General features: G+C 56.5%; 1 protein-coding gene across 3 annotated transcripts in view; it reads left to right on the top strand.

The window, feature by feature from the left end:
- The first annotated feature begins 203 nt into the window (after positions 1-203).
- Positions 204-14,465, top strand: part of KCNN3 (potassium calcium-activated channel subfamily N member 3) — a 173,034-nt gene continuing 158,772 nt past the window's right edge. For 2 of the 3 annotated variants that reach the window (XM_037733030.1, XM_017513417.2), the window contains exon 1: positions 204-1,490. In XM_037733030.1, the coding sequence (XP_037588958.1) occupies positions 579-1,490 (912 nt within the window). In that variant the 5' untranslated portion in view covers positions 204-578. Of the gene's footprint in view, positions 1,491-2,180; positions 2,553-14,465 lie in introns of those variants that run through there. The other variant, XM_037733031.1, reaches the window with a different exon arrangement.

Below are 14,465 nucleotides of genomic sequence, written 5' to 3'. Positions count from 1 at the left end.
GGGTTGTGGCCATACCTGTCAGAGAAAGAGGGCAGTGGCTCAGCTCCGGGGCGGGGGAGCGAAAACTACAGTTCCCAGCCCTCACTGCGCCGCCACTGGGGCCGGAGCCGAGGACGCCAGGCCCCTCCTCCGGGGAGGAGCCTATGCGGGGGGCGGAGCTAGGAGGAGGTTGGAGAGTCAAGCCAAGCCAATGAGACCAGCTGCTAATAAGTGGGCTTGGCTTACAATGTAACAGTGGCAGGAGGAGGCGAGCGAAGCTATTGAGCCAGCGAGGAGTGAAGCTGAGCCTGGCCTCACACGCTCCTAGAGGACCACCTCCTGAGAGAGTTCTTTCACCCCCTCTTCTTTCTCCAAGCTCCCCTCCTGCTCTCCCTCCCTGCCCAATACAATGCATTCTTGAGTGGCAGCGTCTGGACTCCAGGCAGCCCCAGAGAACCGAAGCAAGCCAAAGAGAGAGGACTGGAGCCAAGACACTGGTGGGGGAGATTGGATGCCTGGCTTTCTTTGAGGACATCTTTGGAGCGAGGGTGGCTTTGGGGTGGGGGCTTGTGCTGCAGGGAATACAGCCAGGCCCCAAGATGGACACTTCTGGGCACTTCCATGACTCGGGGGTGGGGGACCTGGATGAAGACCCCAAGTGCCCCTGTCCATCCTCTGGGGATGAGCAGCAGCAGCAACAGCAGCAGCAGCAGCAGCCGCCGCCACCACCGCCAGCGCCACCAGCAGCCCCCCAGCAGCCCCCGGGACCCTCGCTGCAGCCTCAGCCTCCGCAGCTTCAGCAGCAGCAGCAGCAGCAGCCACCGCATCCCCTGTCTCAGCTCGCCCAACTCCAGAGCCAGCCCGTCCACCCTGGCCTGCTGCACTCCTCTCCCACCGCTTTCAGGGGCCCCCCTTCGTCCAACTCCACTGCCATCCTCCACCCTTCCTCCAGGCAAGGCAGCCAGCTCAATCTCAATGACCACTTGCTTGGCCACTCTCCAAGTTCCACAGCTACAAGTGGGCCTGGCGGAGGCAGCCGGCACCGGCAGGCCAGCCCCCTGGTGCACCGGCGGGACAGCAACCCCTTCACGGAGATCGCCATGAGCTCCTGCAAGTACAGCGGTGGGGTCATGAAGCCCCTCAGCCGCCTCAGCGCCTCCCGGAGGAACCTCATCGAGGCCGAGACTGAGGGCCAACCCCTCCAGCTTTTCAGCCCCAGCAACCCCCCGGAGATCGTCATCTCCTCCCGGGAGGACAACCATGCCCACCAGACCCTGCTCCATCACCCTAATGCCACCCACAACCACCAGCATGCCGGCACCACCGCCAGCAGCACCACCTTCCCCAAAGCCAACAAGCGGAAAAACCAAAACATTGGCTATAAGCTGGGACACAGGAGGGCCCTGTTTGAAAAGAGAAAGCGACTGAGTGACTATGCTCTGATTTTTGGGATGTTTGGAATTGTTGTTATGGTGATAGAGACCGAGCTCTCTTGGGGTTTGTACTCAAAGGTAGGGGCTATGGTTTCTCTTTATACCTTGAACAAAAGGAATATCTAGGTAGCAAGAGAGAGATTGAGAGAGACATTGAGAGAGAGAGAGACTGAGAGAGAGAGATTGAGAACGAGATTGGGAAGGAGACTGGGAGAGAGAGGTGGAGGTGGTGGTGAGTGGCGCTTGCTCAGTGATATTGAACACTCTAACTTCCCGTGGTTTTCCTTCTTGATCCCGGGAGAATTCATTACTCGCTTCCCTTGGTGGGTAGGGGACATCCCCACACACTGTGTCTAATTTGCAGACTCTCTGTTAGGGAGGATTAAAGAATCCCTTCTAAGAAATCGTTTTTCCTCCTGGCTCACTTGTACTAAAGCATAACCCAGCAGCTTAACGCACCAATTAATTACACTCCGCCTTGATGTGTTTGCCAGTTCCTGCGACTTCCCCTCCTTTCCTCCCCTTCCTGCTCCACTCCATTTTCCTGAGGATAAAAAAGAAATAAATGTCTGGGTGGGGGGTGGGGATTCCATGCCATTGCCCAAGTCCCTTCTCTCCCTGTCTTCTCCCTCTCTTCCCAAGTTTCTATTTCCCTCCTCTTCTCAGAGAGACTCGGGCAAAATAGAAAACCATCCATGACCTCGGTCTCCTGAGGGCATGGGGTAAAAATGTAGCTGGGGGAAATCAGTGGTCCTTTCCCTCAGGAGAGAGGACTCGATAAACCTGCTGCTGCTTCATAAACATCTCCTGACAAAAATGGCTACAGGTGTTCCCCGGGCAGAGCAGCTGGGCGCCGCCTTGGCATCAGCTGGGGGAGCACCTCTCCTTGGGATGGGATGACAGGGCTTCCCGGGCGGTCCCGGAGAGCCCGCGCCCCAGCTCAGCCCCAGTTCTCCCCTCCCACCTCAACTCCTTCTCCTTGGGATAAATAAAGATGAGTGTGTGTGTGAGTGCGCGCCCGGATGGAGAACAGGAGGCACTGGCTTTAGGGGGGAGCTGGCCCCACTGCTCCAGCCTCTCAGTCCAGCTCCAAGACGGAGGAGGGGGCTTCCCTTCCAGAGGGAATGGAGATGGAGGAAGGTGGGTTTCTGCCGATGCTCTGCTTGCCGGGGAGCCCTCCTGCTGTGGGCTGGAAGGCTTGGAGACCTGGGAATCAGTGGACAAGTGGCTCCACGATACCCCCACCCCCAATTTGTTGGGGTGTGTGTGTGTGTGTGTGTGTGTGTGTGTGTGTGTATGTGTACGTATGCATGCGCCTGCTTGTTGCTTGGATTTTTCTATTTATTTGTCATTTGGGGCAGGGGGTGGCTGGGCGGGCTGGCCAGCGGGTAGCTGGGAGGGGTTCAGCTGTTGGAGGTTTCAAATAGAGCTTGTTTCAGGCAGGGCACAGCTGCTGCGAGACTGTCACATTCCTTATTGAAACCCAGCCGCAAAAACCTAGGAGGTGCTGATCGGATTTCCCCCATTCCCAGCATTTCGCTTTAACCGGGGATGGGCAGACTTTCCCGCCCTGGAAAAGGGTGGGGCGGACCTGTCAGGCGACCTGAATAGCCAGGATCAAGACTTCCAGGCAGAGGGTCCTCCAGGGAGCTGGCTGCTCTCAGGGGGCTGCCCCGGCTGAGGGTGGCACCTGGGAGCTGCCTTCGTCAAAATAGCTCAAGGATGAGCGTCTCAGGGAGCAGAAGCGAGCGGGGTTTCCCCTGGAATCGCAGCTCACTTAGTCATTCCCTGTAATGAGCCTCTGCGTCTGCGGTCCTTCTGCTCGCTGCCTTCTCAGAACTGCCTCTCCTGCTGGGCACGCCAGGAGATGGGGCTGGCAGTCTTGCCAGGACTGGCAGCTGCCCTGGTCACAGCCCTGGCTCTCTCCAGTCCTCCCCTGGAGACCAGGGGCCCTCACTGGGGGAAACTGATGAAGGCCCAAATGCAAGGGGGGTGTGGGGAAGGGCAACCCCAGCACCTTCTCTTTCAGTGACACCATGGTCAGACTTCTTAAGGAAACGGCTCTTCCCAGAGGCAGTGGCTGTGCACAGATGCACAGATCCCAGCGTGGGATCTCCACACACTTGTCTTAATGTGATGGGAGGGTCACCACTGTGCAGGGTCGAGGCCTCTTCCCTGCCTGGGGCAGGTGCACCCCGAGGGAGAACTCAGGGAAAGGGGCTTTTCCAGAGATGAAATGGGGAATGGAGGGTGGGGCCACCTGAGGTGCTTGGCTCTCCCCATTTCTAAATCACAGACCCTCACAGCATTAGTGGTGTGCACCGAGGGGGCAGCAGCTGAGAGGTCCTGCTTGCCTCAGCGGCCACTTCCTGTGCCCACTCACCACCACTGCATTGTCCATCCATGTTTTGAGTCATTTATGGAACAGGTCTTTTCTGGGTGTCTACTAGGTACCAGGCCCTGTAGACGCAGCAGGGCCAAGGTAGATACCCCTCTCTCCTGGAGGCAAATGGGATCGTTTCAAGGAACTGGGCCAGAGTTGGAATCCCAGCTCTGCCGATACTATTTGTGTGATCTTGGACAAGTCCTGGAGGTTTAGCGAGCCTGTTTCCCCAGCTGTCGAGTGGTGAGAATTAAATTAGAGAAGTGTAAGGCACGTATCTGCCTGCTCAACAGATGGGATCTATGGTGATTGTTATTGATGATGACAGTGATGGCAGGAACGGAGCCGTCTTTCTCCTGTCACCTCACTCTGGCTGTAAAGTCAGTTAGGGTCTTAACAGACTGGGATCTAAGACCTGTGGATGGAGTGAGAAGTTGTATCAGGGAGGGAAGAAGTTCCGAGAAGGAGCTGGGGCTGGTGGGAGACCACCTTTGAACGTGATCTGTTCTTGGGGGGAGGTGAACATCTGTGTCTCAGTTTCACGGAGGAAATGGACGTTACTCCCCCGTGGCCTGGGTTAGGTGAAGAGTCGCAGCCCAGGAGAGCTCAGGGACATTCAGTGGACCCTGGGGGGCGATAGGTGACACTCCTGTTTGCTGGAGAGCTTTGTGTGCCTGGTTGGCCGTGCTGACCAGTCTGGAGGCAGGTGGATGGACAAGGCCACCTCAGGGGCACCAGGCAGATGATGTAGTTCTGCCCCGCCAGTGATAGCTCCCACTCAGAGGCTCTCTGGGAGGGGACAAACTTTTTTTTTTCCGCAAGCGATTGAAGATTGACTAACCTTGTGCCTGAGCTGCTGCTTTCTGAAGTTCTCTGCTTTTTTCCTGTGGGGTTATGGCCTTGCCGTTCCCTGGTGTTTGGCAGGTGCCTGTTGCTGGGGAAGGAACTCATCACGCAGGCCCGGGTGTCTTGAAAAGGAGTGTGGCATGTGCCCCGAGCATGTTCTGCGAATGCAAATGGGAGCCAGTGTGAGGGGGTTGAGCAGCCGGGACAGAACATCCCATCTCCTGCCTCACAGGCCTGTAGGTGCTGGTGTTGGGAGGAAGCTCTGCTACAAGGCATCAGCCTGGAGCAGGGGGGTGGGGCTTGATTCCAGGGTGAGCTCACATAAGAGGAGAGCTTCTCATCATTATGCCTGGGACATGAGACCAAATGGCAGAGAGATGCCTGAGATGGCCTCAGTAGGCTCCTAAAGGTATCAGGTGACCCTAAACCAAATGAGGAATTTTTTTATTTTTTTTTATTTTTATTTTTAAATAGGCAGGTTTACTCTCTGAAGGCTTAGACATGGTGACAAGACCTGGTCTAGAGATTCTCTTGAGAGTCTTAGTCACGCTGTCTCTACCTATCCGTGTCACTCGGGTAGAGCAGCAAGGACCTGGGGAGTCCTTCTTGGTGTTCTTTATTTTCTTCTAGCGCTGGTTTGGGGCACACCTGCTCCATTGCATTAAATTACCTCTATGCTGTCTTCCCTGGGTCCAGAAAGAATGAGGGAGGGGAAAGGTCTGGCTGCCCTCCCCCTTCCCCAGGCTGTGACTTCACCACCCTGACCCTGCCATGGTGTTGGTGGCTGAGCTGGGAACCTCCATGTGGGGGCAGGGCACCTGTGGGCCTCGTTCCTCCTGGGGCTCAGGCGCTGGGCTGCCGGGTGGTCTCGGGGGAGGCTGGAGAATGCTGGTGCAGCCGCGTGGCTCTCCTTTCCCACTAGTCTGTACAACCTCAAGCCACTTCCCCACCCCCAGCCTCGAAACTGGTCTGCAGCTCTCCTCCCAGGCAGAACCAGCCCTCTGCCCGCCCCCCAGCCATGCCCCCGTCTTGCCCACCCCACCGACTTCCTGCCCCTCTGCTCCTCTCTGCTGCCCCTGCCTGGCCTCGTTGCTGGGGTAACCCAGGCAGCACAGAGAGGAGTTGGTGTGATGGCGCTCACCCGTATGCCCTGCCTGCTCCCACGGTGGCTTTTTTTTTCTCACCTCTAGTTACTCTTTCTTCAGACAACCTCATGGCAGGCCACCCTGGTGGCATAGGCTTCTTTGCATGCCCAGGGAAGCCTGGTCCTCTGGCCGTTCATCTTTTTTTTTTTGAGACAGAGTCTTGCTCTGTCACCAGGCTGGAGTGCAGTGGCTCAATCTTGGTTCCCTGCAACCTCCGCCTCCTGGGTTGAAGCGATTCTTCCGCCTCAGCCTCCCAAGTAGCTGGGACTACAGGCACCCGCCACCACGCCCGGCTAGTTTTTGTGTTTTTAGTAGAGATGGGTTTTACCATATTGGCCTGGATGGTCTCGATCTCTTGACATCGTGATCGGCCCGCCTTGGCCTCCCAAAGTGTTGGGATTACAGGCGTGAGCCACCGTGACCAGCCTGGCCATTCATTCTTTAAAGAGGTAGGCCAAGGTATTCTCTTAGGCCAAGGCCAACTTGTCTGTCTCTTTGCAGACCTCAAAGAGGTCCGTGAGTCCACCCCCAGCCTCCAGCCCAAATGATTGGGTAGTATCACTGGTCCCAGTTCTGCTCTTCTGCCCTCCCTGGTCACGGAAGCCTTGTCTGCAGAAGGGCAGAGCAGCAGCCCAGGCTTGACCAGCCAAGTGGCTCTGCATCTTCTGTTTAACCAGGTGCTGTTCTGGGATAGGTCGTTGGCAGTCACAGTGTCCCGGTATTTTTGAGAAGATACCCCCGGGCACTGGTGCATGTGTTTCAGACATGGCAGAAGAGCAGGAGTAGGATAGACCCTTTCCAGCCCTTCCCGTGGACCCTCCCTGTGGGTCGCCCTGCACGACCAGTATGCAGAAGGCAGGAGACTGGCCGAGAGCCTGTGAGCCAGCTGCCGAGGGCCCTAGGTGCGTGTGGTGTCTTCACAGGTCACACTGAGTGTGTCGGCTCACGGGAGGGCAAGCGCAGTTCTGACAGCGTGAAAATGGCCTTCGCCCCCACCTGCCGTGGGGTGGTGGTGACTTTATTTATAATCTTTGTGGACAGTCTGTAAATGAGTCAAGCATTTGTAACCCACAGGGGAACGGCTTTTATATATGCTTCTCCCTTGCGTGTCACCACACTATTTATAACCGTCCTGGGGGAAAGACTCATCACACGTCGGACTTCCCTTCCCCACAGGCGGCGTCACCCGGGCGCCCGGGCAGTGGCATCCTGGCTGGGGCATTTATCTCTGGCAGAGCCTCATTAGAAAGCCATCGGATGGCCTCATATTTCTCTTATTGCGCTTTCAGGAAGAGGGATTTATAAGGCCATGGTCAAAAGATCTGCTTTAAAAGATAGAAGGTAAAGAAAATCAAAATGAAAAGAAATTTGAGTAACCTCTGTAGAGAATCTGAGGCCCGAATGGAAATGGAAAATCAGAATAGAGCGCTTCGGTTCTGTTGCAGTTATTTGCAAAGCACATTTGGGGGAGAAAATGAGTGTGTGGGGGTTGTGAGGGGCAGCTGTATATTGATGCAATACCACTTTACTCGGCTCAGTGACAAGCAGGCCAGCACGTTCATTGGTAGCTCTTTTTTTTCTTTCTTTCAAAACCCCAAAGGGAGAGCAAGAAAGCAAGCCACCTATTCCTCTTTAAATGATGAGGGGGGAATTCTGAGACTGCTGTTCTCAAGAGCTGTGGCAGGAACATTCTAGTGCCTTTTCTTTGGGCGAGGAAAGTCCGGAGGAGGCGAATAGGTTTGTAAGTGCCCCCTCCCCCGACCCTGTCCGTCCACCCCCAGGAACGCAGCTGGGATCTGAGGGAAAGGACCAGAGAAGCGTCTGGGGGCAGGGACCACGCTACTGTCTGGTGGCCCAGCACTTCGCTGGGCAGGCCGGGATGTTGCTGAGTGACAGGGGAAGGGAAGGCAAGGACCGTTTGCTGCGCGCAGGGCTGGCTTTACGTTATACCTGGGGTACAATGAGCAGGCCTTGCTCGTGGCCCCCTGCGTGGATGAAGTCACCGGGCCATGCTGACACTGCTAGCGGTGGCAGCGGCGCTGAGATAAGAACCCAGGTCCGTTTAACTCCCAAGTTCATGCCCTTTCCCGTGCCTCCTGCTGCTGGTGAGATTGCCTGTAGCCTTAAAAGAGACACATTGAGTTTATGGCCCTGAGACCCGTGATGCAAAATGTTGGGACAGGAGGAACTTTGCCAAGAGCAGGGCAGGAAGGGCTTGAGGGAGGGCGGGAGAGGCCGGCGCGGGTCCCAGAGGAGACCCGCTGGAGCGGCGACCAGGGCCAGTGTGGGTCCTCAGGGTAGCCTGGGGGCAGCGCGAGATTGTGGACTGCCCGAGGTCAGTTCTTGATGTCTCCTCTCTGGGGGTCTGGTGCTACTGGCATCAGGGTGATACTGGGCAGGCTGTGAGGGGGTAGGTGTGGGGATGACAGGGAAAATGAAAGCCCATCCTGCAAAAGCCCTGCCACAGCCCCCAGCACCCCCATCTCCACCCCTGGAGGGCCAGCAGGACCCCCAGGCCTGACTGGACTTGTCCCTACACAGCTCTGTTCTCCTCCCCTCGGCCTTGCTCCTCCAGCACTGGCTGTGTGGCTGCTGACTGGGGACAGTCACATGAGCTCAGCATCTTACATCTTACAAGATATTTTCATGCCTGGGTCCCTCATGACCCCCACGGTGGCTGGCCCAGGGCTCATTACTACCAGCTGTTTCACAGATGAGAAAACCGGGCTGCGCAGGTGGTCCCAGGGCTGAGTGACTCCAAGTGCCCATCTCAGGAGAGATGGTTCTAGAATGACAGCTCAGGTCTCAGTGCACTTCTGGCTTCCCTGTTCCAAACCCCACCACAAACTTCTGCTGGGGGTTTGAGTGAGGGACCTCCAAGGGCTTCTCCATTCCTGGTTCTACAGGTTTCTTCTTCATCCTTGAGTCCCGCTGTCCTGCGTCCCTGTCTGTGCCTCAGGCCTCTGCTGAGCTCTGTCGTGGGCAGTGAGAGCTGGGAAAAGGCTCGTGTCTGCTTTGAGCCCCTCAGGAGGCGCTTCTGCCTTTTGCCTCCAGCTTGTGGTGTGATCTTTGTCAAGCCCCTTCTCTTCTCTGGGCCTCCGTTTCTCTGGCCTAAAAACAGGAGCTGAACTGCCTTCCTGTGCCGAGGCTTCGCAGCCCGATTCCAGATCATGTTTCATCACAAAGATGAGCAGCCACCGTCCTGAGTGTCCTGTTCTCCGGGCTCCGGGCACCACCCAGATGGCATCCATCCTGGCTGGACGGGGGTCTATGGTGTTGGTGTTTGGGAGGACTGAGGAAGGAGACAATGACTCAGACTGGGGACATTAGGTAGATTCCCTGTAGGAGGAGGTGGGGGGGTCCCTGAAGGACCAGACAAGCCAGGATGGGAGGGGCCCGGGTGGGAGTTCCATTCTCAGTGTGAGAAGCCTGGGGAGAGGGGCAGAGTGTGTAGGAAACGGAGCGGGCATGAGGGCAGCTTCAAGTTGCTGCTGTGGGTTGCACACAGGGGCATGCAGGAAAGAAAGAGGAGACTGTGTCTCATCCAGAAAGGTTTTGATCAGGCAGTGAACACATGCCCAGGGCAAGGGCACAGCGATGGATGGAATATTTAGTAGCATCGGTAACCACCAGGGCCAGAGAGTTCTTTCTGTACTCCCCGGAAGACCTGATATCTTTCTTTCTCAGAGGTGGCCGGGCTTGGTGGTTAAGGACTTGGGGCTGGGTGCGATGGCTCACGCCTGTAATCCCAGCGCTTTGGGAGGCTGAGGTGGGCAGATCACCTGAGGTCAGGAGTTCAAAATCAGCCTGGCCAACATGGCAAAAACCCATCTCTACTGAAAATACAAAATTAGCTGGGCATGGTGGCGCGAGCCTGTAATCTCAGCTACTCGGGAGGCTGAGGCTGGAGAATCGCTTGAACCCGGGAGGCAGAGGTTGCAGTGAGCCAAGACTGCGCCACTGCATTCCAGCCTGGGCAACAGAGTGAGGCTCCATTTCAAAACAAAACGTACAAAAAAAAAAAAAAAAAGACTTGGGTGGCACACTAGTGATGGGTCCTCTAGAAACTTACTGAACCCAAAGCCTGTTTCCTCAGCTGTTAAGAAGGAATCACAACTCCTGGCTGTAACTCAGCACCCAGCACAGAGCCAGCCAGCCACTGGGTCTCAGCAGGTACCAACTGTGGTGGTTAGAAGATGCCACCTGGAGCATCAGGGCTGGAGGGGCGTCTGTGCCCACGTCACCCCTCCACTGTCTGCAGGTGGCTGTAGACGAGCTGGTGTCCCTGCCTGGAGAGCACGTGTGGAACATGCCCTTTTCTCATGAGGTCAGATGGCCTCCCCGCTACCCCCGTGTTGAGCTCCCCAATCATGTTCCCAGATAGATTTTGTTGGGTAAATCTGTGTGAGTGAGAAGGACACGGGCTGTTCCCTGGAGGGCGGGGCTGCAGTGGTGGCCTGGGCTGGACTTCCGGAACCTTCTTACCCCATGAGGCCCAGTCATTCTACACTCCGTCAGCAATTTGTGGCCTGGGCAGAGCTAACCGGGTGTGGACATGCAAATGAGACAGGTGGAGAGAGAATAAAAATAAACCCATGGGGCCAGGCCAGAGGCTGAGAGGCCTGGAGGAAGGTCAAGGGGACACATGATGACCAGGCAGAAAAAGGCTGAGAGAGCAAGGCCACGGGGGGAGCCGAACCGCGAAGCTGGCCTGGGACAGAGGCAGGGAAGAAAAGTATTGCCACAGCTTGCCTGGTGCTTTGTCAAGAGAACACAATTCCCCCTTCGAGACTTGAGTCAGGGTGCTTTCTAGAGTTCCAAAGGTTCTCTCTGCCCCTTCAGCCTGCTTGGAGTGCCAGGGCTGCAGCAGTGGGTGACGTTCCCAGCCAGGTGCCAGGGGGCAGCAAGAGCAGCTGGGCAGGGGAGGGACATGCTCAGGGCTTGCCCTACGTGAAAGCCGTGTGTTTTTCACAAGGCCTGGTTGCAAGGTAACCAGAGCTGTATTCTGAGCAGAGCCTTGATGATACTAAATGAACAGCATGCAAACGATGTGTGAAATAATATGCAAATTGGCATCTGTTATTTTTGAGTCAGCTTGTTGGACATTTTTCTTAAAGGACAGGAGTGATGCTCAGTGTCAAATGAACAGGAAAGTCAGCTTCAAGGGCGTTCCTTGCAGGGGCCGAGCTGGCACCTACTCCTTAGAGCTTGCTGGTACCAGGCCTGCCAGGCAGCATCTACAAGGACGGTTGTTTGGTGTTTTGCTTCAGGTTAGAGATGGAGAGACCCATAAAGCTGCCATGAAGTTGGCTGCCCTGCCCAGGGTTACCCCGTAGATACAGAGGAGGAAGCAGATGACCAGCGGCCTGGCCTGAGCCAGCGGACCGTGTTGACCCATCAGTGGCTTTGAACAGAGGGGCCCTGCAGGGAGGCAGGGAGAGGCTGCCTTGCTCATTCTGGCCTATCTGCCCCTGTTGGTTTTCCTGAAGCTCTGTGCCTCCAACTCTCTGAGCCTCATTGTCCCGGTTTGTAATGGATGTGGGGAGACTGACATCCATTAGCCTGGGGAGGATGACACTTGCCAATGGTTAGGCAGGTGGCCAGCCTGGCAGTGGATGTTCCTGGGCTGCCAGCAAATGGAGGCTCCTCCTAGCCTCTTTGCCTGAGTTGGTACCTGCCTGCCTCCTCGCAGGAATTTTTGCAGAGCAAAACCCCTTTTGAGATTTTTGATTTTACCAAATTGGAGTTGAGCCATTTTCTTTCTTTTCTGGCTTCCAGTGGGTAAGATGTTGACTCCCCAGAAAGCTCCTGCACGTGGGAATGCCCGGAGCTGCTGGTATAGGTGATGTCACCTTTTCCCAAGGTGAGGGCTTGGGGCAGGCGTGTTGCTCAGGGTTGCACCTCGGCCTTTGGAGAGACTGAGAGCTGGATGGCATTGGTGGAGGATGCAGGGGAGACCTCCTCAAGGGGGCACCATACCTGCCCTGGATGGTCAAGCTCCGTGGGCAGCCAGGTGTACTAGCTGGGGTGGGCAGGATCCCTACAAATACCTCCCACCCCTGTGGAAGGCAGGGAAAGGACCACCCTCCTCCTTATAGGACCCCGAGGCCCATAGAAGTTATGTGGTGGCTCACGCCTGTAATCCAGCACTTTGGGAGGCCAAGGTGGGAGGATTGCTTGAACCCAGGAGCTCCAGCCCAGCCTGGGCAACATAGTGAGAGCTTGTCTCAAAAAAAAAAAAAAAAAAGTTACATGACTTGTCTAAGGCTACACAGCATTGTTAGTGGCAGAGGTATAACTGGCCTTCTCTTTTCTTTCTCCCATTCGTCTTCCCGAAACATATCCTGAACACCCACTGTGTGGCAAGCCCTGCCGCAGGTGGCAGGACTGCAGGCAGTCTGCGCCTCGCACACTCCAGGGGTCTCTCCCCAGCCAGATGTGTTGCTCTTCACCAACTCTTCCTAGGAGAGCACAGGCTTTCCCTGCAGGCCTGGGTTCAAATCCTGGCCATGTAGCTGTGTGGCCTTGCGCTGCGGCGTCTTTATCTGGGAGGTGGGATTTTAATTCCTCTTGTGGGTGGAGAGGTGGAGAAGTCAACGTGGGGCAGAGCTGGCACCCAGGAGCCTCTTGTCTGTGCTGGGCAATGGTGGGTTCTACCTTGGTTGTTTCTTCTGAGAGCTCAGCAGCCTTGGGATCACACAAGGTCCCTCCCAGCTGGGCCCATGTTTCCTGGCCCCTCCTGCTCTGGGCTGGACCTGGTGTTAAGCTCTACCAAGATGCCTTCCCTGCTCCGGGAGAGTGATGGTGCTGAGCCCCGTGGGAGGGCGTTTTGGCGGAAGACACCAGACAGGGTGCACACTGTGTGCCGGCGATGGAAAGATCCCTCAAGAGTGGAATGAGATTGATGCAAGCCGAGGGCAAGTCTAGGTTGGAGCGGAGTCGTGAGGGTTTCCTCGCGGGTGGACGGGATCATATATAATGCTTGTGTCCACAGAGGCTGGGGGAATGCGCTGCTGTCATAATGACTCCAATGCAACACTGGGTCGTATTCAGGAGTGAAGAGGTGACAGGCAGCAGAGAAGAGAATAAAGGGTTATTAGGGGCCTACTCCGTGTGTTTACACACATCATCTCATTAAGGCCTCACAACAACCCTGTGAGGTAGATATAATTCCCCCCATTTTACAGATGGCAGACTCAAGGCTCAGAGAGGTTACGGGACCGCCCAGGGTCTCACAGCTGAGAGGCGGTGGAGCTCGGATTTGCTCGCACGCTGTGTGGCAGACATGCTTTTGCCTCTCACACCCTAGGCTGGGCTCTTTCAAGCCAAAGAGCTTCTCCTGCCCGCCCTGAGCTCTCCCCTCCCACCCACCCCACTCCTTACTGTGCCACCCTCACTGCACTGCCAGCCTCCCCCAGAGCCCCAGGGGATGCTTTGTGCTCATGGAGTGGAGGAGGGGTAGGGGAGGAGAGGAGGATGCTGCAGGTTCAGATACAGGGCTTTGCTGAAGCTCAGGTGCTGTGTGGGCTCTGGGGCTGAGGAAAGGCTCCCGCGGGCCCTAGAGGGGCCAGCCGGGCCCTCAAGAGCGCGTCCTGGTGTTCTCGCCGCAGCTCTGTGGCTTCCTGGCTGTGCAACCTTGTTTAGAAAACTGCCCCCTCTGGACCTCGGTCTCCATGTCTGTGAATGGGGATGACAGTGTTTCCTCCCTCTCATGAGGATGGGTGTTAGAGGAATAAATGAGGCAAGGGCACCCCCAGCGTGTTCTGGCTGGCTCTGGGGGTTCAGCACCAAATAGACGTGTAGCTCACAGGCTGATGGGGGAGTCGGCAGTGAACAAGCAGTAACAGGTCTGATGTGAGCTTTGTGGGAGACAAAGCCACACACTCGTGGCCTGGGTTTGACCCACAAGCCTGAGACTCGGTGTACCATGCCTCTGTCTGCTCCCCTTCCCCCGGTTTACTAAAGGTCCATCTCGCCCTCACTTCTTCCATCCTCCTTCGTATCTGTCTCCCAGGCCACCCTTTGCTTCATATATATGGGCCATCTAGCCTGGCGTTAGAGAACAGGCTCAGCGCCGGGCAGATCTGGGGCACAGCACTGGCTGTGCCACGTACCGTAGCCTGTGTGGCTTTGGGAAGCTGTCTCGGTGCTTTGATTCTCAGTTTCCGTGGGGGTTAATCCTAACCTGGCCGCTGGGATGCTCATGAGTTAAATGAGATATTGCTGTTTGTAAGGCATGACACGTGGCTTCTGGCGCACTCCAAGCACTCTGTGAAGGCCAGCTGAGTTGTGGGTGAGGAGAAGCGTCCTGGGCTAGGTGTGGGGAAGCTTGGTTTCTGGGCCTCTGTTTTGTCATCTGGAGAGTGAGAGAAGGAGCCTGAGGAGGGCTGTTTCCTGCACCGGCCATCTGCGGGAAGGTCCTGAGCGCCAGATGGAATTATGGAAAGAACTGGAAGAGAGCCGTGATATTCCAGCTGGAGGGTCCTCATCGAGGGTGCCTGTTGGCAGGGTGGGCTAGCGGAGGCGGAGGCGGGGTGGGTCATCGAGGGTGCCTGTTGGCAGGGTGGGCTGGCAGAGGTGGGGCGGGTCATCGAGGGTGCCTGTTGGCAGGGTGGGCTGGCAGAGGCGGGGTGGGTCATCGAGGGTGCCTGTTGGCAGGGTGGGCTGGCGGAGGCGGGG

This window comes from Cebus imitator, unplaced genomic scaffold (genome assembly GCF_001604975.1).
Source record: "Cebus imitator isolate Cc_AM_T3 unplaced genomic scaffold, Cebus_imitator-1.0 Scaffold491, whole genome shotgun sequence".
NCBI lineage: Eukaryota > Metazoa > Chordata > Mammalia > Primates > Cebidae > Cebus > Cebus imitator.
The sequence above is the reverse complement of the archived record's forward strand: the minus strand, read 5'-3'. Positions and strand labels throughout refer to the sequence as shown.